At 42.3% G+C, this 22,273-nt stretch overlaps 1 protein-coding gene across 11 annotated transcripts in view; it reads left to right on the forward strand.

The window, feature by feature from the left end:
- The window catches only part of Fggy (FGGY carbohydrate kinase domain containing), a 404,303-nt gene that overhangs the window by 237,919 nt on the left and 144,111 nt on the right, over positions 1-22,273 (forward strand). For all 11 annotated transcript variants that reach the window (XM_076564517.1, XM_076564520.1, XM_015992861.3 and 8 more), the window contains one exon: positions 91-194. In XM_076564517.1, the coding sequence (XP_076420632.1) occupies positions 91-194 (104 nt within the window). The remainder of the gene's footprint in view (positions 1-90; positions 195-22,273) is intronic.

The raw sequence follows: 22,273 nt of genomic DNA on the forward strand, positions 1-22,273 counted from the left end.
GTTTTTTGCTTTCTTACCTCTCTCTGTCTGCCTGTCTATCTGTCTGTCTCCTTTCTTAAGAAGATTTTGTTTGGTTTTACTTTCTCACAGGAGTGATTGGAGCAGATGTGAGAGGTCATGGCCTCGTCTGTGAGGGACAGCCAGTGACGTCACGGCTGGCTGTAATCTGTGGAACATCATCTTGTCACATGGGGGTAAGTGCGCCGCAAAGGCAAGGCCACCACAAACACTGGCAGCAGCTCAGGGCAAAGTCTTGAACTATTGGCTCCTTCACCCCCTCCACTCTGTCTCTCCCTTCCCCATCCCCACTCTGACTGAGATTTTGCCAGGTCCTTTTCCAGAGGCCAACTTGTTTAAAAAGATGAAAAGGTACTCGATGAGTGTACCTGGGTCCCAGAGATGCCAAAGCCATCCACACATCTCTCCTCACAGAGTACCTGCATCTCCACTGCAAACGGCTGTCTGTTTTCCTTGGCCACGGAGCTCTCCCTCCATTGATATAAATCCATCTCCCTGGGAGCGTCCTGATGATCTATAGAATTGGGCTGCATATCATGACTTCAAAAGAACACTGATAAGCAATTTTCACTTTGTTAATTTTTCTCCATGAATTAGTGGAAAGGCTTTTTCCAAGATTGCAGTAAAATTTAGTGCCTGCCCTAAAATTTATATCTTTTTTAAATGCATGAGTCTGAAAGCATTCCATTTCGATAAGTACCCATTTCTACCATATTTTTATTTAAAAGTCATTACTCTGTTAAACTGAGATGGACGACCCCTTGGATTTTTCCCAGATGAGTAAAATGAGGGGAAAGTGGAGGAGGAGGAGGAGTTGAGCAGAGAATGGAGTAGGCTACAAGGCAAAATCTCTGCAGTAAGGGAGCAAAGCCATTAAATAACTGAGCTTTCCTTCACTGGTAGATGCTCTGGGTAATATTGGTTCTTTCTCTTTTGTCCTGGCTAGTAAACTCTGGCAAAAAAAGCATAGCATAGGCTCCCCCCCAGATAAGATGGAATTATAATAAAATATTTTGGCCCAGGGTCCTCAAAAGCAGATTCAGCCTGAGCTCATGATACTGCGCTTAACTGGCTTTAGAGGTCTCAGCCACCCTCTTTCAGCAGCCCTCTGCTGGAAGGACAGACCTACAGAGGCTAGGTCTGCTTCCACCTGAAGTGTGGAACAGCAAGCCAGCTCTTCTTTCCCTTGATGTTGGTATAAGGTGCAAGCTTACTCTCCCTGAAATCACTGATACTCATTTCCACCACTGTCTTCACTACTATCCTCATCTAGTTTCTCAAGTCCCAGTCCCAGACACTTTTGTCCCTTCAATGAAGCAGTCCCAGTAGATGTGAACTGACTTCAGAGCTTACCTCACTACGACAGTCTCTTCACAGGGTGATACTGGCTTTTCCTACTGTATCTAGGTTTTCCAAATTAGGAAAATAAGACAGAAAACTCTAGTGCTTTCCTCAGTGTTACACAAGTGGTAATTTCTGGAACAAAGAACTTAAAGCTTGCTCTGTATAGTTTCGAAGCTCCTTTTTTTTTTTCAATGCTGTTTGATATTATGCTTATTACATGCCCAGTACAAAATGAAGAGATTGTAGTCTTGCTGTGATTGTAGGCACAGGTTGTTTTGGCCCTGTGACCTCTCTAAGCCTCAGATTCTTCATCCATCATACAAAAGGCAAGGCTGCCTTTGGATAACATGCATTTTATCTGAATATGATGTGCATATTGTAGACATTCAAGAAAACAGTGATGATACTTATAAAAATGTCCCAGTAACATAAATAGCTCACATGGGACAACTGTTGGGTTTTAACAAGTTTGATAGGCAGCTGCAGTTGGAGACAGTGAATGGTAGTCATAAAATGCCAGTTTATTGTCTTACGTTGGACTGGAAATACAGTCCCCCCCCCCACTACCCTGCTTTGTACGTGCTAGTGGGAAGAGACCTTCAGGCTAAAGGGATAATCATCAGCTTTAATGCTATATCAGGAGGGCGAGACTGTGGTCTTGAGTACCTTTGATCTCCCTCAGGTGGCTGGGAGCACAGCGAGCAGGCAACAATAACACCTTTGTAAGGTCTAGAACAGGCACAGGACTGAGGAAGCCTGCCAGGGAAGCTCAAGGACCCCTTTGTTGTGGGTCTGGCAAATAAAACCAACTGTCAGGGAAAATTCACCAACAGAACACAGGTACCAAAAGGACTGTGGGTTTATCAAGAGGTGGTTTAAATGTGACCTAAAGATTCACTTTCTCCCCATCTGTCTTTTCTGATGTTTCCACTTGAATGCATAATTGAGGCAGAAATCCCCAGAATATTTTGTGCTGATCCAGGTCCCCTCTTTCTGATTTACCACAGAATAACAAACAAATAAAAGAATGGCCAAATAATTTAATATTGGTAAATTCTTTGAAGGCCGTCATCTCCAGGTCCCTGCTACCTCCAGGAATTGGGAGAAAAGGCCTGAGGGCAGAACAAGACATCCTAATGGGGCCTTTGATATTTTAGAAGATACAAGTGTGGGCTGCACATTTATCTTCATTGTGCATGATTTAATTAACAAGGGGAAACGCTGTTCTTTTTTAACTTTTTGAAAGCAGAGCTGCTTGCTCAGAGTTAATCACTACCAACTCTTCAAAATGCAGGATCACACACAGCAAGGGTTAGCCAGGGGTCAAAAAGTCACAGGGTCAGAGGGAGCTGATCCTTGCCACTCCTCCAGCACCCCTTTTTCAGGAGCTGTCAAGTCAGGCAACAGCTTGGCAGCACGTTCTCCAGGGAGCTTGTCCATGGGCAGGCTTATTCTCCAGGACGGCTTGCTGGGAGCTGGGAGGTATGGAGGCCTTTTCACCTCACATCAACCTAGAACGTCCTGACACTGAGTGGAACTAAGTCTCAAAGACATAGGCTTCTGTGCTGCTCTACCTACTAAGGGAATTTAGTTAAAATACTTAATCTAGCAGTGCCTAATTTCTTTGTTTCTTCATCAGTTGTATATGGGTAGTGGTATCTTCCCATAGTAATGTAGAAAATTAAGTCAGATCACCTTTACTAACAACTTGGTAGTATCCCTGACACAAAGTAGGCGCTATAGTATTACTATTTAAGATGATTCGTTAGGGATAGAACATGATCTCTGTGGTAATGGGTTACAGTTGAAGATATCAGAAGAAATTCCTCTTTAGCTTAGCATAGGAGATGCTTAGGGATATGTGTACATTAGATTAGTAAGCTTACATATCCCCTGGTTCTATCAGCTGAGAGGGCAGGACATTATATAGATAGAATGAAATATCTGGGGCCTAGTATTTTATGAGTGGGGGCACGTGTTACTCATAGTTCTTGGAGATTGAGGGCATAGTGATGACATTGGTTTCGGTAAGGAGTCCCATGGCTTCATGGCAAGAGTGCTGGCCAGCAGGAGAGATCATATGGGGAGGAATTTCCACTCTAGTACTCTCTTTTCTCCTCTATTGAGACAGACCTCTAGAACATTCCATTTTTATACTCTACCCCCTCCATGCCTTTCCCTGGTGCCCTCAGAAGGAGGGCCTGATCTCCACCTCATGGCTCTGGAACATACTGAGAAGCATGTGGATTGCCTGTAGTCTGACCTCTGTGCTGTTGGGAAAGACAGATGAAGCCCATGGCTCAGGTGACTCTGGGCCTGGATAGAATGAAGCCTCCCTCAGACTACACCATGTTGTTAGAGCTGGGTTCTTTAGGTAGTTTCACTAATGGCTTGCTGCAGCTGTCTCAGATCATCTGAGGAAAGCCCTCCCCACATTCCTAAAGCAAAGGGTGACTGGGTGCTTGGCTAGGGGTGCTAAGGATATGCAGCACCTGCCAGGGAAATGCCCATTAAACCACAGTGAGGGAAAGTAGCTCAAGTCAATAAAGTGTCTGCCTCCTCAGCATGAAAATCTTGAGTTCAGTCTCTAGAACCCATGCAAAAATACCAGGTATGGTGGAGTGTGCTTATAATCCAAGCCCAGGGAAGGCAGAGACAGGAGGGTCACTGGGGTTCACTGACCAGCCAACCTAAACTTATTGGTGAGCTCTGGACCAATGGGAGATGTTATCTCAAAAAAGGTATATGATGTTTCCAAAGATAAATCCTGAAGTTGTCCTCTAGCCTCCATATACACAGACATACTTGTACAATATGCAACACCACCCCCACCCAGAGAGAGAGAGAGAGAGAGAGAGAGAGAGAGAGAGAGAGAGAGAGAGAGAGAGAGAGAGAGCTCTTACACGTATGCATTTTACAAACCACAGCGATGAGATTCATGGTATGTTTACTGGAATGGAGAGAATGTGGGAAGCTGGAAGTCATACACCATTGCTAGGATGGTGGACAGCACAACCAATGTGGAAAACATTTTATCAGTTTTGTAAACAGTTATATTGGTGGTATCATCCTGCCATTTCCTTCCTGTCAAAGCTGGGCTGGACTATTCAGGACCATGATTCTGGAAGCAGAAACACCAGAAACACAACAGGCAAAATGTCAGAAACAAAAGCCTCAGGAGACTCTGTCTGGCATCTAGCCTGAGCCCAGCTTTCATCAAAAGGCCCCAGATTACCCTAAGGAACTGTAAAAGTAGTGAAGGGAATAATGGGACAGCCATATTTAGTTCCCTGCTGATGAGCCCTGAGTATTTGGGGAGTGGGTGATAGATGTAGTCCCCTCCCAAGGACACAGGGAAAACAGCAGAAGGTAGGAAGTTCTAGAGGACACTCTTGATGGAGTGACAATAACAACCAACATTTAATGCATTTTATAACAGCTTGTGAGGATATCCTCCTCGTAACTTCATGCAGCTATCAGAGTTATCCTATTAGCACACAAGGACTGATCTGAGGCTCAGTGAGAGAAGCTGACTACCAAGGTCACAAGGCTAGCAAATACCTAGCTAGGTTTTGGGGAATACAATACCACAAGGCTTGCAACTCCAGCTGTGGGATTCCAGAGCTCCTACTCTGGGCTCTTAGCAGAGATGCCAGACACAGACTGGAGGATGGGTTAGCTCTGCACACACTTATTTTGTGGGAAGTTGACAGGAATATCACGAGGCATATCTTTTCCAAAGGCTGATGGGAACTGCAGAGTTGGGCCGGGACCACACTATACCACAATGTCCATTTGCCTTTCATGCCAGCCTTCCAAATCACTGCCGTTCAGGAGGCCACTAGCATAAAGAAAACAATAAAAGTAAACAGTATCACTTGTCACCATCCTCCCCTGGGAAGACAGCGTTTGTAAGACTATTTAATCTTCCTTCTTTCCCTGCTGTTTTGTGGTCATGTACTAAATCTGGCAATTTGAAAACACGCCACCAATTTCCCAACTCATGAAAATGTTTTTGTGGAAGAGCATGAAATGAAAAACACATTGATTTCTTTTCCTTTTTCTATTTAGTGGGTTTCTGGTCCTGTGGCCGCTGAGGGAATAAGTAGCTGTGATGGAAGGGTTTGTGCCTTTCCCATGGTTCAATGGGTTGGACTTGATGCTGAAAACAGCCTCTATGGAGTCTGCGCTGAGCACTGTGCAAGATACAAGTACCACAACATACATGAAGTTACTGAGTCCCATGTGGCTTCAACTCAGTATTTAAAAATCTGCCCTGTTATCCCTTTTTTAAAAATCCTCTTTCCCCACTTAATTAGAGTGCACAAGTTCCTATTGCCTATTATTTTTTACACATTGAGTAAATATTCATACCTTTTATTTTTGCCATAAGGATCAGTTTGTCTACTTTTCTACTTAACCAGTGTTTAGAGTCCCAGAAGAAATAACATCTAAGAGACCAAAGATCCAAACAGAAGTTAGGTTTTTAAGCAGGTGGTTGAAAGATTCTTAAGTTCTTAAAGGAACTGCCAGAGTCACCCTCCAGCCAACAGAACAAATAATTCAAATGGGAAAATTGAGTGGATATGTTGACTATGGTCTTAAGGATTCAGAATATATTCACCTCAAAAGAACTAAGTCTTAAGTCATCAAGAAAGTGAAAGTTACTGTGGCATTGTTGTATATTTTCAAACTTTTGAAAAACTAAGTGATATTGGAGAAAGAGACAGATTCAGGACCTGTTGTTTGGGTTACACTAGGGATTAGTGGGTTACACTAGGGATTAGTGCCAGCATGTGGTCCATACCACCTGGTGATCATGGAAGCATATCCCTAAACATTGCATTTCTAGTTAACTTATTCCTAGCATTATACTTGACACATAGTAGATGCTCAGAATGTGTTAGGTGACTACATGAGCAGATACACCCAGAAAAATATAAGGTAGTAACTATAGAGGTTTGCTAGCTTACAGGACAAGAAATAGCCAGTTCATGATGAGTAAGGCTTTGTCTTCTCCCCTTGATTACAGGCTCTCTCAACACAACACAGAAGCCTAGTTTGGTACTATCCCACGGGAACTGAGCTGTTTGCTAAATTATATATATCTTAAAGCAGGTCAAAAACAAACATATTAAAGTATCAGCCAACTGCAGTTGTGAAAACTGTTTGATTGGGTTTTCGACCAATGGTTTTGTTTGTATGAAGCCATGTGAAGAGTGAGCTCTGTAACTGGAAGGATGTTTTTGAGTGACAGATCTCCTGCCTGGATGCTGTCTCACATAGACTGGTCAGCACTTTCATGACTCATGCTCCGCTCATTTGGCAGCCTGAATAGCCCCCAGGTTTCCATGTAACTCCTGGCTATGTGGTTTGCTATAATTTCTGAAGATATAACTAGACTCTTCTAAAGTTGGGCATGGGCCCCTGAGAAGGAAGGGTGACCCACAAAGGGAATGGGCAAGTATTTTTGTATAAGAATTTGTTTTTCTGTGATATGAAGAATTGCACTCTGGTCAGCTCATAGAGAAGGGGGCCATGAATACTAAATCAGACAGCTTTGCTCTTCCCAGAAAGCCCTGCACAATTTTGAATCCTAGCTGAACATAGCAGACCCTGTGATCTGCTCGCTCCCCAACTCTCACTCATCCCTGGTATCACACAGCTTTTATTCCATTTCTGCCAGGTGTATCCACATACTCTTACCTAAATTCATTGTGCCAGATATGTTTAAGCATAAATAACCACAAGATTTATTTAGTTACTGTTGTATACTACCAAATAAATTATTAATTACCTGTGATATTTGTAATTTTGTAGATAGAACAATTATACTAAACCTACTAAAAAGAGAATATACTTTTTTCCATTATCACCTTCACATTGCACACATACTAAGCACTTACTGCATTATTTGTTATACCAGCAAATGTAGTCATCGCTGTATTGTGAGGCCAGTGTTCAGATGAAGAAAATGAAAGTTAGAGAGCTCTGAGATATAGGAAGAGGAAGAACTGAGAGGTAAGACCACAGCATGGGAACCCCAGGGTCACAACACTGGTTGAGAGTGTGTGTTTTCCTCAGAGTTCCAGCCCCGCTGTCATCTCCATGAATCTTTTTTCCCATCTTGTACCATGCTTTGTTGACTATGCCTCCTGTAGTCTAGAAGAGCACAGTTGTACTATTTCTTATCCCATGTCTTCACAACAAGCCTGAATCCCTTACCAGTTGGGGAAATGTCTACTTCAGTGGTCTGTCCTTGGGACGCATATAAAAACTTAACATATGGCTTAAAAATCATAAACCCAAGACATACATTAATAGATGATCATTTCTATTCCTAGTGAAATGGGTAGTAAACATCATATTACAAGGATGTAAAATTTAGGTCTAAAAAAGAAAAAAAAATTTTAAACAGTACCTAGGTTTATACATTTTCTTGTTGTTATTGTTGTTAAGACAGGTTCTCACTATATAGCCCTGGTTAACTTGGAACTCACTGTGTAGATCAGGCTAGCCTCAAACTCACAAAGGTCTCACTTTTTCTGTCTCCCAGGTACCAGGATTAAAGGCTTGGGGCACTGTGCATAGTTTTTAAAGAAGAAGAATTTGTTGGACAACAGGTCAAAGATGAGGGATACACTTTGATAGCTAGGATGTATTGGATACGTGTGTGCCAATTTCTTTCCTAGGCAATCTGTATATAGAGTTTTTAATTATAACAACTACATTAGAGTCATTTTAGAGTCCTTTACTGAACAAAACATTTCCAGAGATATAATAAAGATTAAATTGCCATATTTTTCACCAGAATAAAGGGTGATGCTAATATATTCAAATTAAACAGAAGTTAAAAGTCCTTATTGGGGTTCACATAAAATACTAAATAGATTACATTTCTCCATCTATATATGATGGAAGTGATATCCGAGGGACTGTAGGTGTGTATGTGGTCTTTTGCATAAATTCTCTGAAAGACACTTGGTCCTGGATGAGTATCTTGTGACTGTCCCGGGGACTAGTTTGATCTATGAGGTATGCTCTTGAAAATCTACCAGAATCTGAAAGGAACCAGATAATCCATAGAGAGAAAGCAGACCGAATGAGTAAAGATCCAGTGAGGGAGAATGGACTTGTTCTTGGTGGTCATTCAGTTCTTCTTGTTTATGAGGTTTCCTCTTATTAAGAACTAACTTTTTCTCAGTGCTTTTCAGTGTGTGAAATGTTTAAGGAATTCAATGCACAGAATGTGGGATGGCAGTCAGAACATGTGATGTTTTCTTTTCTTTTATTCTTTCTTTTTTCCAAAGAAAGTTCAAAGGAACTGAATGATTTACTCAGGGTCCCACAGCTAATAAGCAAAAGGGCAACAACTTGGGTGCCCATCTAAGCAAACCCCTAAGCTGTTTCGATGGCATCCTCCGTTACTTCATTATTTGCTCAGATTTCAAGGATCCCACAGCTGGCCAGTGTCTGGTTGGTCACAGGAAGGACTCCAGGTTACTTGTCACTAGCTGTCACCCTCTCCAACTTTTCCATTGAGCTGTAAGCCAGTGCAACTCAGTTAATGTGCACAAAACAGACCTGAGATGCTCCAGCCCCAACCATGAAGGCTGATTTTAGCAAGGTTTTCTGGGAACCAGTAGATAAGAATCTGTCATTTCATTTTACTTTATTTATTTACTTATTAGTGCCAGGCTAATACTCAGGGCTTTGTGTATGGTCAGCATGTGCTCTACCAGGGAGGCATGCCATGAGCCACAGAATCTGTAATTGTAATGTGTACACAGGCTCTTTTAATGGAGGATTTAAAAAGGCCTGCAGCAAATGTCATCAGAGGACAACTGTATCTTTCCACAACTGTTTTGTCAGTCCCTAGCAAAGGACCCTTTACATAGATGAGAGCCTAGATGTATGCTAGATGGTTATAAGAGTGAAGTAAATTAATAAAATCTGAATAACATCAAGCTGGAGAACCAATCCCTGATGATCGAAGGAACACTACAGGGGTCTCTGAAATCTCTATCCTTTCAAAGAAGATGTCCTTTGGTAGGCTTAGGTCCAGCTGTTCTGGGGAGCCAGGACAGAGTGTCTAGTAAAATCTGCTAGCAATTAGAGGCTGTGGAATTTTTATGTTCTCTTGAAGGCTGAGAGAGCCTGTTTGTATCTCTCAAAAGACAAACCCAGAAACCCAAGTGCAGATGCACCAGGGCACAACAGGAAACCACAAAAGCCTAAGATCTCTCCATGTAAAGAAGAAGCTGGTGTTTACTTTTGAACCCACAGGGCTGAGTGGAGAACAGTGCTTAATCCAGCTTTTGCCCAGCTCTCCTTTGAGGCTGAGCACAGTTAAAAGGCCATGCCACAGGATTAACAAAAAAAAAGAAAAAAAACCACCACTTAAAAATGTTTGGTTTGATCAGGACGTCAACAAGCTTCTTTTGTGTTGGTGAACAATTTGAAGACACAGGTGCACTTTGCACTTGAAAACATTAATTGGTCTCCCTTGTTCTCCTTGTAGTGATATTTGAAACCCCACTTGCCTCCACAAAGTTATATATTAATCCTTACACATGCACCGGGCAGTTCCCATTGACAAACCGCTCTCATGTACCCCACCCCAGGACCTCTAGTCCAGGAGCAAAGTGGAGAAACATTAGTAACAATTAACAGACTTTCTCATTTGCTCACTCCTATTACCTTGGGATAATAGTAATGCATACTATACAACTGATCATTTTTTTGTAGTAGATAAGGAAAATGGGGTAGAAAAAATAACCATAGGTTTTGTGATTAGGGAGGCAGACCTATGTTCACATATAGAGTGTCTGAGCTCCAGAGTACCTTCCTTTGTTCAGCAACTATTGTGAACCAGATATGAGACATATAACAGTAAGTAGAAATAGACCTTGAGTCAGTTACAGTCCAATGGAGGAGATGGATGTCAAGCCAATAATCAGAGATGTATATTTCTAAATTGTGAGAAATGTTTTGCTTGCATGCCCTCCTAGAGGAAGAATAAATTGCATAATCATGTTAAAAAACATTTAAGAATGCAAATGCCCTACAGTCTGCAAATTCCATGCCTAGGTAAAAGCCCAGTGAAACTGTTGCACTTGTATACCAATATAAACCCAGAGCCTAGTCCTGTCCAGCATGTATCATAGTAGCCCCAGCTCAGATTTCCATTAGTAGAGGGCTAAACTATTTTATTCATATGTTGTTGTACCTGTTTAATGAAGAAACTGCATCTTCAATTAATGGAGAAGTCAAACAAAATAAAGTAACATGAAGAAATGAAGATACAGAATTATTATATCCATAGAAATTCTAAAAGAGGGCTTAGTCCAGTCCTGTGGAGGCTCCACGGGTATTGATCTAAATTTCATGAGTTCCCATTAGCTTGGTTTGGTTGTCTCTGTAGGTTTCCCCATCATGATCTTGATGCCCCTTTCTCATAGAATCCCTCTTCTCTCTCTTCGAATGGACTCCTGGAGCTCGGCCTGGTGTTTAGCTGTGGAACTCTGCAACTACTTCCATCAGTTACTGGAGAAAGCCTCTGAGATGACAGTTAGGGTATTCACCAATCTGATTACTGGGGTAAGCCAGTTCAGTCTAGGTCCTCTGCATAAGCCAGACAGTTGAATAGCTTGATCTGCTTAAGGGGCTCCTGGCAGTAGGATCAAGATCCATCCCTGGTGTATGAGCTGGCTTTTTGAAGCTCACTACCTATATAGTGGGTTACCTCATACAGCCATGAGGCAGGGGGAGGGGCTTGGACCTGCCTCTACTGAATGTACCAGGCTCTGCTGACTCCCCATGGGAGGCCTTACCTTCTTGTAGAGGGGTGAGGAAGGCTGGAGGGGGCTGGAGGAGGGAAGAGGGGGATCTTTGATTGGCATGTAAAATGCATAAAAAAATTCTTCATTAAAAAAAAGAAATTCTAAAAGAAGTCAAAATAGATGCTACAACTTAGGAATCTGTGCTGAGCCTGGGAAGACAAAGGGATAACTGCTGCAGGTATTAGAACCTTCCAAATTATATTGGTAGGTTGTGAAGGAGATAAATGCATTCAGGAGTGGTCTGGAGGACCTGCCATTTGTTGGCAAAGGACACATTTCTAATCTTCAACTTGTGATATGTGTGCTGGAACCATGGTGAGAAGACCCACCATATGGCATAGAGCTGTGTTGGGGCAGTCCAGAAGGCAATGGTGTTTGAACTGGAGGACAGAACAAGTGACTAAGCATAGTCCAGTGGTGAGGGGGAAGGGTGTGTGTGTGAGTAACTGGCAATGGAGAGAAAAATGAGAGTGTAACAGATGTCAGGAACATTCACAGCATTGGTGTGAGTCTAGAGGGAGGGAGGGCTGAAATCAGCAAGCTGGAGAAGCAGCAGAGCAGAATGGACTGGGAATGTAAGCATCCCATTAAGGCATGTGATCAACTGGGTAAAGACTTGAAGCACAGGGCATGACAGCTGGGTTTACAAGCATGTAAATAGTGTCAGTTTGTAGAACATATTGAAGAGACATCTGAGTGGATGCTGGGAAGCCAAGTAGAGAACATTGGGAGTTGGGGTGAGAGAACGTCAAGGTAGTTTGTCTGGGGTTGTGATAGGAGACACTTAAGAGATGTGTAGATCTATCATTAGCACTTTGGGGCAGCAAAAATATTATGGTTAGAGGGTGAATGCAGGAGAAGCAGATTGGTGAGAGAGTGATGCAGGAGAGGCAGCTTGGTGAGAGAGTGATGCAGGAGAGGCCACTTGGTGAGAGAGTGATGCAGGAGAGGCAGCTTGGTGAGAGAGTGATGCAGGAGAGGCAGCTTGGTGAGAGAGTGATGCAGGAGAGGCAGCTTGGTGAGAGAATGATGCAGGAGGGGCAGCTTGGTGAGAGAGTGATGCAGGAGAGGCAGCTTGGTGAGAGAGTGATGCAGGAGAGGCAGCTTGGTGAGAGAGTGATGCAGGAGAGGCAGCTTGGTGAGAGAGTGATGCAGGAGAGGCTGTTTGCTTCCAGCAGCCCATCCTCTGTTGTCTGACAAAAGCAGAAATGAAGGAGGGCAGTGGACTGCTTGGATCTCTTGGGCAGGCTGAACTTATGGGAGACGGATTTTCTCATAACACTACTTGGGTTTTATATGAAAAGAAGTTTTACAAGTTTGGCCGTTGATTCTTAACAAAGATCCTCCCAAGAAGCCACCACCTTGTAGACACAACACTACTTCATTCGTCATCCTAACCCCAGTGTAACAGTGTAAAAGTGTAAGAAGAAATGTCAGGAGCTTAAATTAAGGAGCCCTTAAAAATACTTTGCCTGTTCACTATAAAAATACCAGAGTCAGAAAAGTTAAAGACATCTTCAAAAGGCCTTCCAGAGTGATGACCACCAAAGAAGCAGCAAAAGAGCTCTTGCTGTGTCCGCCGCACCCTGCACTGGAGATGTTTGTCCTTTATGGCTACGCTCTCTAAAGGACATTTAGTGGGATAATCGATATGACTTTAATAAAGTTTGTATAGTAGATCATAGAAGTGTACCCCAATACTTAGTTCCTGACCAGATAATTGTGTGTGTTGATATGCAGGAATATCCCGTATTTGTAAAATCTACATTGAAGTGTTCAGGCAAGAATAAGCCTGATAGCTGCAAATTGCTCTAAAATGATCCAGGAAAATTATATAATAACTGTGCACATGTGTGCTAGTATGTGTGCATGTGTGTGTGTGTGTGTGTGTGTGTGTGCACGCACACAAGCACACTTGTATAATATGGACAAAATGTTTACATTGGGAATATCTGGATGAAGGATATACAGAAATTCCTTGAACAGTTTTACCCATTTACTATGTGAACTCATTGTTGAATCAAAATGTTTTTAAAAGTGAAAAAGGAAAGAAGGGAGGGATGGAGGTGGAGTAAATGGGGTGGGAAGGAAGGATGAGGAAGCCATATGGAGGCCAGGCCTGTGTTTACCATACCTATCCTGATAAGTTGATATGTCATTTATTGTGCCCCATTCAAAATCCCGCTTGAGAACTTGTTTTAGAATTTACTGTATGGAGTGGTATTGTATAATTTGAATGGATCAGGGCCTTTTTTTTTCCCCAGTAAGAATTGTTGTACAGCTGTTCATATTTTTCTTTTAGTGCTGGGATCCAGAAAGCTGATATTGTTACTATAACAAATTATCACAAATTTAGTGGCTTAAATAAACATGTGTACATGTACACACACACACACACACACACACACACACACACACACACACACACACACTTTAGTGTTTCTAAAGGAAACAAGTCCAAAATCAGTTGCATTCAGGAGAAATCAAATATCGGCAGGGCTGTGCACCCTCAGGAGCATCTCCTACCTTGTCCAGCGTTGGTGGCTAATGTGTTCCTTGGCTTGTCACTGTGTCACTCTGATCTTGGCTCCTGTAGCCATCACCTGCTCTACTAAAGTCATCAACTCCTCTACTAAGGTCAGTTATGACTGCCTTTAGGATGTCCCTCCCCATTTATTCAGGATTATCTGCCCATTTTAAGAATCTTAACCACATTTACAAGGCTTGTTTTTCCCCTCTTTTAGCTAACAATTACAGATAACTCAAGAGGCAGGTGGTCTGTGTGATTTGGGTGAGGCAATTTTGTGTATGATACTTGGGTTGGGAAAAATGCAGTCTAGGTGAAGACAGCAGTATGAGTTGTATAGACATAAATTGTGTGCCTTCCTTTAAATTTATCTTTATGATTTTTACTTATGTGTATGGGTGTGTGACTGTGTAAGTGTATGCATGTGTATAGATGCCTGGTGAGGCCAGAAGAGGGCATGGGATCCCTTGGAGCTGAAGTTACAGGAATTTGTGAACCATGGGACATGGGTGCTGGGAACCAAACTTGGGTCCTCTGCAAGAGCAATAGGTACTCTTTACAGCTAAGCCATTGCTCCAGCCCTGCATTTCTTCGTCTTATGGATTTTTGTCTAATTGTATTTGCCATGGGCTCTGATGTTATGTTGATCCATTATGTTAAAAAGTATTCTTGGGTGTTGGTGGCACATGCCTTTACTTCCAGCACTTGGGAGGCAAAGGTAGGTGGATCACTGTGAGTTTCCTGGTCTTCTATAGTCAGTTGCAGGACAGCCAGGGATATAAAGTGAAACCCTGTCTCCAAAAAAGAAAAAAATATTCTCATCTAAGACATAATTTACTTAAAATTTGTCCAGTGACTATGGAATTTTCTGGAGATTGTGTACAAATCTATATATCTTTTATGAATTAAGGAAATGATTTCTAGAGTTCTTAGAGCAGATGATTAGTAGACCATGCTTTAACATCACTGAAGGTTCTCCTGGACAGCCACATTCCCTGACTTCAGAGCTCTATCATAGATAGTCAACCTCTCTAGAACAGAGACTGTTGACCCTCTTTCATCCCCAGCAAAGAACCTGAGACTTAATCAGGCATTTGGTAATTATTAAATGAATGAATTAATTAAATGAATTGTTGAAAGCTAGGAAATTCTTCTTGCAAAGTGAGCCAAAATCCAGCTTTTTTCTAGTCCCCTATTCAACAAGTTGAGCCAATCATACTGTTCATACTTCTGTCCAGCATCTGGCATGTCCAACAAGTCATGTGACATATGAAGGGATGAATGAATGAGTCAATCACATAACATCCTGCTGCTAGCTATTTGATTAGCTGCTAAAGATTCTGACCTCTGTCTGAAATGAAGCCAGGTGGTTAAAGATGATTTAATCAGGGAGGAAATAAAATATTCTCTTTAATGGAATAATTGCTGATTTCATTTTCTTCTTAAACTTGGCTACTCATCTTATGCTGTATTCTTAATTTATATATGTTGTCCTGAAGTATTAAAACTGATTATTCTGAATTAAGACTTTATGCTCATAAATAATTGTCTAGTATTGGATGAGAAGGCTCCAGATTCTGGCATTAATTGGAAAGGAGTTGACTGTGGTAGCAAGCTTAAACTTTACTTTCATAAAGACAATTGGATGCCCAAGGAAGCATGCTTGTAGATGATATAGGAAATAGGTGAAGAAGACTAGTGTCATAAAACGAGCTGTTCAAAAATACCATAGTGGTTTGTAGTACTTTATGCTGGTTCTAAAAATTTGCCTCTTTTTTCAAATGATGTAATATTTCTGTTCTAATATGTAATGTTAGAAAGTTTGGTGACTTAGAATTCTCTGCATAGAGACGGGAAGGCTACCTTCCATTTTCATCACAGATCTCTCCACCATGTATATTCTCTACTCCAGCTACATATAACAAGGCACCTTTGCTATCTTTCTCTCTGAGAGGATTTTTTTTTTTTTGGTTTTTTTGAGACAGGGTTTCTCTGTGTAGCTTTGCGCCTTTCCTGGAGCTCACTTGGTAGCCCAGGCTGGCCTCGAACTCACAGAGATCCACCTGGCTCTGCCTCCCGAGTGCTGGGATTAAAGGCGTGCACCACCAACACCCGGCATCTCTGAGAGGATTTTAAAGGGCATTCTGGACATGGAAAATAGAAGTGGCAAATATCAAAGGTAAGGTCTAAGGAAAGAGGACAAGACTAGCTACTGTGTCTAAGATAGTAAAACAGAAAGTAGAACCATAGTATATACTCACAGAAGATAATGAAAAGCAATGTGTCTAGAAAAAGGGTGCCATCTGTAGCTCTTAAAAGGGACCCAATCAAAAGGTCCATTGAAGGACAGGAACCATCCCCAAAGTAGCGCTGAGCCACTGGAAGGTTCAGTGAGACCGATGGCTCCTTCATGCTTTGCCCCGGTTAGGGAGACCCCGGGAGGACCCTGCAGTCAGCTGGCAGAAGCACATCCCGAGAGTCAGTTTTACACCGTGCTCTGAGACAGGCTGAAACCAGATCACAGACACATAATCCACTAGTGACTTTCTTAGGGACTGTGTCACCATGCAGCTGCTTCTGCAGATGATGCACACAGACTCTGTCTCATCTCTCTCCCTACTCCTGTATTGATAGCTCCATGCATGACTCCATTCCACCCTATAAAACTACAACATGCATTGGATCAGGTTGGCGGTATACGTCTGTAATCCCAACACTTTGGAGGTGGAGGCATTGTGAGTTTCAGGTTAGCCTTGTCTCCAAACACAAACAAACAATCTTACAATATGCTATAATATCTCCTGACTGAGTTCTCCTTTTTCTTCCTGGACCCTGACAGTTTATTCTCATCATTCTAGCCAGAGGTCTCCTCAAATTGTAACTCTGATTATATCATTCCTTTGCTCAGAACTGTACAGAGTTTTCCCATTTCGTGGAAAATTAAAGTCACTGATGTCAAGCAATCCCAGGCAGCCCTTCAGCAGCCAGCACTCTTACTGCCTTCAACTTCTGTCGCTCTTCATTTTCTCTCCACTCCTGCTCTGGAACATTGTGAGTGCGCTTCCACATTTCTACATTCAGCATATCATCAAATGGAAAGAATTTATGTAGCCACACTCTGCCCTGTTCAGTTAATACAACCGATGAACACTTGAATAATTACTGTGGGGTAAGGATTTTGAAATATTTATAGTTATTCTTATATTGTCTTAAATAAACATTGTTATCCTCAACTTAGTGCTGAGAAAGAGTAAGTTACCCAGCTACATAGTGAGTAGCAGGCCTGTCTTTGAACTCACTACTCGAAGTTCAACTCTGTTCCTTCCGAGATGAGCATGAGCTATGTTGAGCAAACTAACTTTATTGCAGCAGCAGCAATGCTTTTGTGTTGTTGGCTATTTACTTGATGAGCCATCAGAATGGAGTTACAGGAGAAACTTTAAAGGGATTACACCCGGTACTCTTATTTGGGGTGACAGAATAGATTTATGTGTCACTTGCCCCTTATCAAGTCCCTCACACAGAGTTGGCACTCATGATACCAAGTGTGAGTTCTGAATGAAGTACCAGATCTACATAGGGATAAGCATTGGACAAGCATATGAGTTATCTTGTAGGTTGTGTGTGCTTTAGGAGAAAGCATCTTAATATTCTGTAACACCCTTCTTTAATTCACACTGGCAACTGTGATGTTCAGGTGCTGGCTTAGAGCCAAGGCAGTGAGGCAGGAGGGTCTACATGAAATGTGGAGGGACCTCCTCCCTACAGTTAGGATCTCATAGTATCTGTTCACTCCCACTAAGGACAAGCTGCTCTCATGTCTTTGATGCTCTGTATAACTAACTGTAGCAGCTTTCTTCTGACCAGCTCAACACTTTAAACTGAATAAATGAGGAAGCATTGGGGCATGACTCTACAAGAGACCAATGGGTGATGGCATTGAAGAAATGTAAGAGTGTTTCTGACCTCAGTCAAATCATATGCATTGTTTTTTAATATTAGGTCAACAGAAAACCTAGTGGCCCAATAAATAAAAAGAAAGTCTTTTATTATTATTATTATTATTATTATTATTATTATTATTTTGTTGTTGTTGTTGTTGTTGTTGAGACAAGGTTTCTCTGTATAACCATTCTGGCTCTCCTGGAACTCACTTTGTAGACCAGGCTGGTCTCGAACTCACAGAGATTCTCCTGCTTCTGCCTCCCAAGTGCTGGAATTAAAGGCATGCACCACTAGCATGCAACTGAAAGCCTTTATTTTTGAACTTCAATAATTTATTTGACTTTATAGATCCTCTATCTTTACATCTAAAAAAAGTTACTTACCTACTTTCTGGAGGTGTGTTACGAGCTTTGTAGAAACTGCCAAATCACAGATACCCGAAGGGGCAGCTATGTGACTGAGAAGAGGATGTCAGATTTTGATGCATTTGATGTGAGACTTTTCCTCAGTGGAAAACCTTTCTTGCCTTTGGCCACATGCACATAATCCTCCTCTGTTGTTGGTTGTTTTTTCTCTTTTGAGGGGCCCGCCACTCAGCTCCCAAACAAATTACACATGGAACTTAATTATAATTGTCCAGCCTTAGCTTGGCTTGTTGCTTGCCATCTTTACTTAAATTATCCAGTCTAGCTTTTGCCTTTTGGCTTTTACCTTTTACTATTCCTTATTTTGTGACTGACTGTGTAGCTGGGTGGCTGGCCCATGATGTCCTTTGCCTTCTCTGGCTACTCCTTCTTCTTCTTCCCTCCCAGATTTCTCCTTCTATCTCTTCTCTCTGCCTGCCAGCCCTTCCATCCTTTCTCCTGCCTCACCATTGGCCATTCAGCTCTTTATTAGACCATCAGGTGTTTTAGACAGGCAAGTAACACAGCCTCACAGAGTTAAACAAATACAACATGAACAAAAGTAACACACCTTAAAGTAATATTCCCCAACACTCCTCCAGGGTGTTGGTCCAGCTGGTGCTCTGTACTGTCCAGCTCTCACTGGTCATCCTTTCGAAGATCTCCAGAGCAGAGAGACTTGTGGATAAAACACAGTGATTTCAAGGGGATCAAGGAGAGTTTAAATTCAAATGAGGTTCCCAAGACAAGATATGCCATGAGTAAGGTCAGAGATGAAAGGTTTGCCGAGATGCAAGCTGAATCTGGACACTAGCAGGTTTGAAGCATTGGCTATGTTTCCTTTCCCTTTGAAGTGTCCAAGGCTAGCCATTTAAGGGTTGACTTTGTGCTTAGTTGGTTGCATAATTTAAAAGCCAAGGTCAAACCAGCAGGTTTGGCACACTGAATGCATGAAGAAGCAAAGAGTGATGGGAAAAGCTGGATGGAGAGTTCAAGTTAAGAGCATTAGCTGCTTTCCAGAGAACCCAATTTCAGTACCCAGGACCCATGTCTGGCAGCTTGAAACTGTCTGTAATTCCTGCTTCTGAGGGTCCAATACAGTCTTATGGTCTCCACAGGCACGCACACACACACACACACACACACACACACACACACACACACAAATAATAATAATAATAATAATAATAATAATAATAATAATAATAATAATTAATAATAAATTTTATTTAAAAGGTGATGGAAAAGGTGGATTTGGGAAAAATGGACAGAATGAAATAAGGCAGTGAAGGAATTTCTGGAGAAACTTATTTCAGACCAAGTGTCTTCTGTTCCGAGTCACCAAGAGAAGAAAGCACATGTGCTGCCACACTCTGCAGCTGCTCAGAAGCTCCCATGGGGCCAAGAAGGAGTTCTGTGGGCAGCACTTGCACAGCCTGTGACACCCAAAGTTGTCAGGCAGCAGAACCAATGGCCATGCCTGATACTGTAGTGGGTAGCCATTCCAGCTTTGGTCTGGAAGTTCCAACCCCCATTGAGGCTTCAGTAACTATCACGCCTGCAACCTACCTATCCCTTCCTTTGTAAGTTATGCCACTAAACAAATCTCCCTTTTAACTACGTGGAGTGGCCTTAATAATTTCACCAATATTATACAGAGGCAGGTGAACCAACAGCCACAGGCTTGTGGACATCTAACTACAAAGTGGCTAAGATGAGAATGGGGATTATTTCTCCATTCAAAAACAAGCAAAAATAAAACTTGCACTTGTTCCGATACTATTCAAGAGCCTTCAGAGTCTGCCCTCTGCCTGCTCTTATGCTCTCAGGAATGACAGTTTACACATCTCCTGCTCCATAGTTGATGGCCTGGGACACTGAGAATCTTGTGACTACATAGTGAGTTTTCTTATATGTTGCTTACATTGAAGCTAGACTATGGTATCGTATTCAGTTTGGTCCTAAGAATTTAGACCTCTGTTGAGGTACTTAACAGACTGTCTTACCACTTTGGGGTTGCCTGTCAGACATCCCAAATCCCTTGAGAAGTTGAACAGGACTAGTATGTTTTTCATTTGTCTCCCCAAGGTCTGAAAGTCATCCAGGTACTAAAAGAAGTGTTTACTGAAGACCTTTGCCTCTGTTCTAGGCAGATTTGATTTTCAACAGGCTTCAGGTTCTTCTGGTACTTTCCTGCCTCTTATAAGGCAACTGTTCTTCCAGAAACCAAGACGGTTGCTTTGCATATAAGATCTCAGTTAATGGCCCTGAAATCTTAGGAGGCAGCTGTTATGTAAAGCCTCCTGGGATGAGTAGAGAGCATCAATTAATACAAATGCCTTGAGTGTAAACATCAGTTATCTTCTTACATCAACCCATTAGAGACACACATTGAAAACCGAGCAGTCTTTGTGGTCCAGCATGAGAATGAGACCCAGATTTCTTCCACCCAAACCTTCTTCCATCTTCAGTTGTTCCCCCACTACTGGGATACCTTTGCCGTTTGCATCTTACCAGGATGACCTAGACTAGTCTGTACTTTGAACTCAGACAGAAATGCAGATTAAATATTTCTTAGTAACATAATGAAGAATACAGAAAGTCAAATAATAGCACATGGCAAGGCAAGACTATTCTGAAGCCTGAAGAGGCCATTGAAAAGGACGGCACATAGTGGCTTTCTATTCTAACCTTCCTCTAGTTTTTTTCAACATCCTGGCAGGAAAATGTTCCTGTCTGTCTTTTAAAAATGGAAGTGACCAGGCTAACCACTTGCTATAAGGACCTGATATTCCTAAGGAGGGACCAAGATGTGCCTCTTCTGTGCTGTGGGCTGAGGGCACAGATTCAGCATTCCCCATCTCAGTGTACAGCTCTGAATCCTGAGAATGCTGTTCTGTCCTGCCAAGGCTCCATGCTTTGTCACTTTACTATCCCATGAGTCAAACAGTAGAGTCGAAAATAGCTGCTGCTCCTGGAATCTGTTCCTAAGGTGAGAGCCAGGTTCTCAAATCACCCGCTCACTGGCAAGTCAGATGCAAAGATCACATGCAGAAGACATTATGGGTTCTCTGTAATTCATAAGGCTGAAAGCCAGGCTAGTTCCTTTTATGTACCACCTAGTGAGTACAAAGAGAAAGTCTACTGACTCCTGAAGTGAGCTTTGCTCAATCATAGAGAGTCTTTCTAGCAGGGCCCTCACCCTGGAAAGGGGTCCATAGCTCTTCCCTGAAAACCTAATTCCCTGGAAATGATGAAAGTCTGGGAAGGAGAATGGCTGGTTCCTTGGAGCCTCAAATGTTCCTTGACTCTGTGGTACCTAAATTGCTCAGACGTGGTCACTTACAACAGGAAGCTATGAAGTCAAACATGGTCAAATCGCCATCCTTGCCACATGACATCTTTGTGGCCACAGGAAAGCTTTGAGCTCTAAAATTCATGGTTTCTTGTCATTAAACCAGGAAATGCCAGGATCATCATGGAGATTACCAATAAAAATGCATTGTCATGTAGTAACTACTTGGCAAATGTTAGCCCCTGCCTCTCCACTCCCGCTGTGTGCATATTTAGGCTTTTTTATTTAAAAAATAAGGGCAATTATCATTGTCATTGGTTTGCAAACTAAATACAAATTAATAACGTGCAGTTTCCATTTAAGCCACCCTCAGAGGACTGTGCCTGCCGCATCATGCCGTATATTTTAGTGGCAGTTGTTTTCTTCCCTTCCCTTTTCTCCTAAGGAAGTCCAGATGGGCCCCAGTACTTTCTCATACCCTGAAAGACCTACTCCGAGAGTTGACATCAGGCCTGCTTCCCATCCAGATGATCTATTCATAACAGAAACTGCCTCCTGGCCATTGCCCACAGCTGAATCCTGTTACTCTGCAGCCATCGTTTCGTTTGTCTCTGACTCTTCTACAGTGTTTGCATACCTTACATATTAGTAGGGTCTTTTCTAGTGTACAGGCAGAGGTGAAGTGCCTCCAGATCAACTTTCCCTCAATGACCTTTCTTCTTTGAGTTCTTCCTCTCTGCCTCAGTGTTACAAACCATCTCTCTTCCATAAGGACTCATTTAAATGTAAAACAACTGTAGAGTTTTTTCACTTAACCTCAGAGCAGTGCTAGTAAGGGTAGAGAAGAGGGAGGAGATAACAGGGATTGTGTGATTCCGCCCCTCCCCTTCCTGATACA

The sequence above is a fragment of the Peromyscus maniculatus genome, chromosome 2 (genome assembly GCF_049852395.1).
Source record: "Peromyscus maniculatus bairdii isolate BWxNUB_F1_BW_parent chromosome 2, HU_Pman_BW_mat_3.1, whole genome shotgun sequence".
In the NCBI taxonomy this organism is placed as follows: domain Eukaryota; kingdom Metazoa; phylum Chordata; class Mammalia; order Rodentia; family Cricetidae; genus Peromyscus; species Peromyscus maniculatus.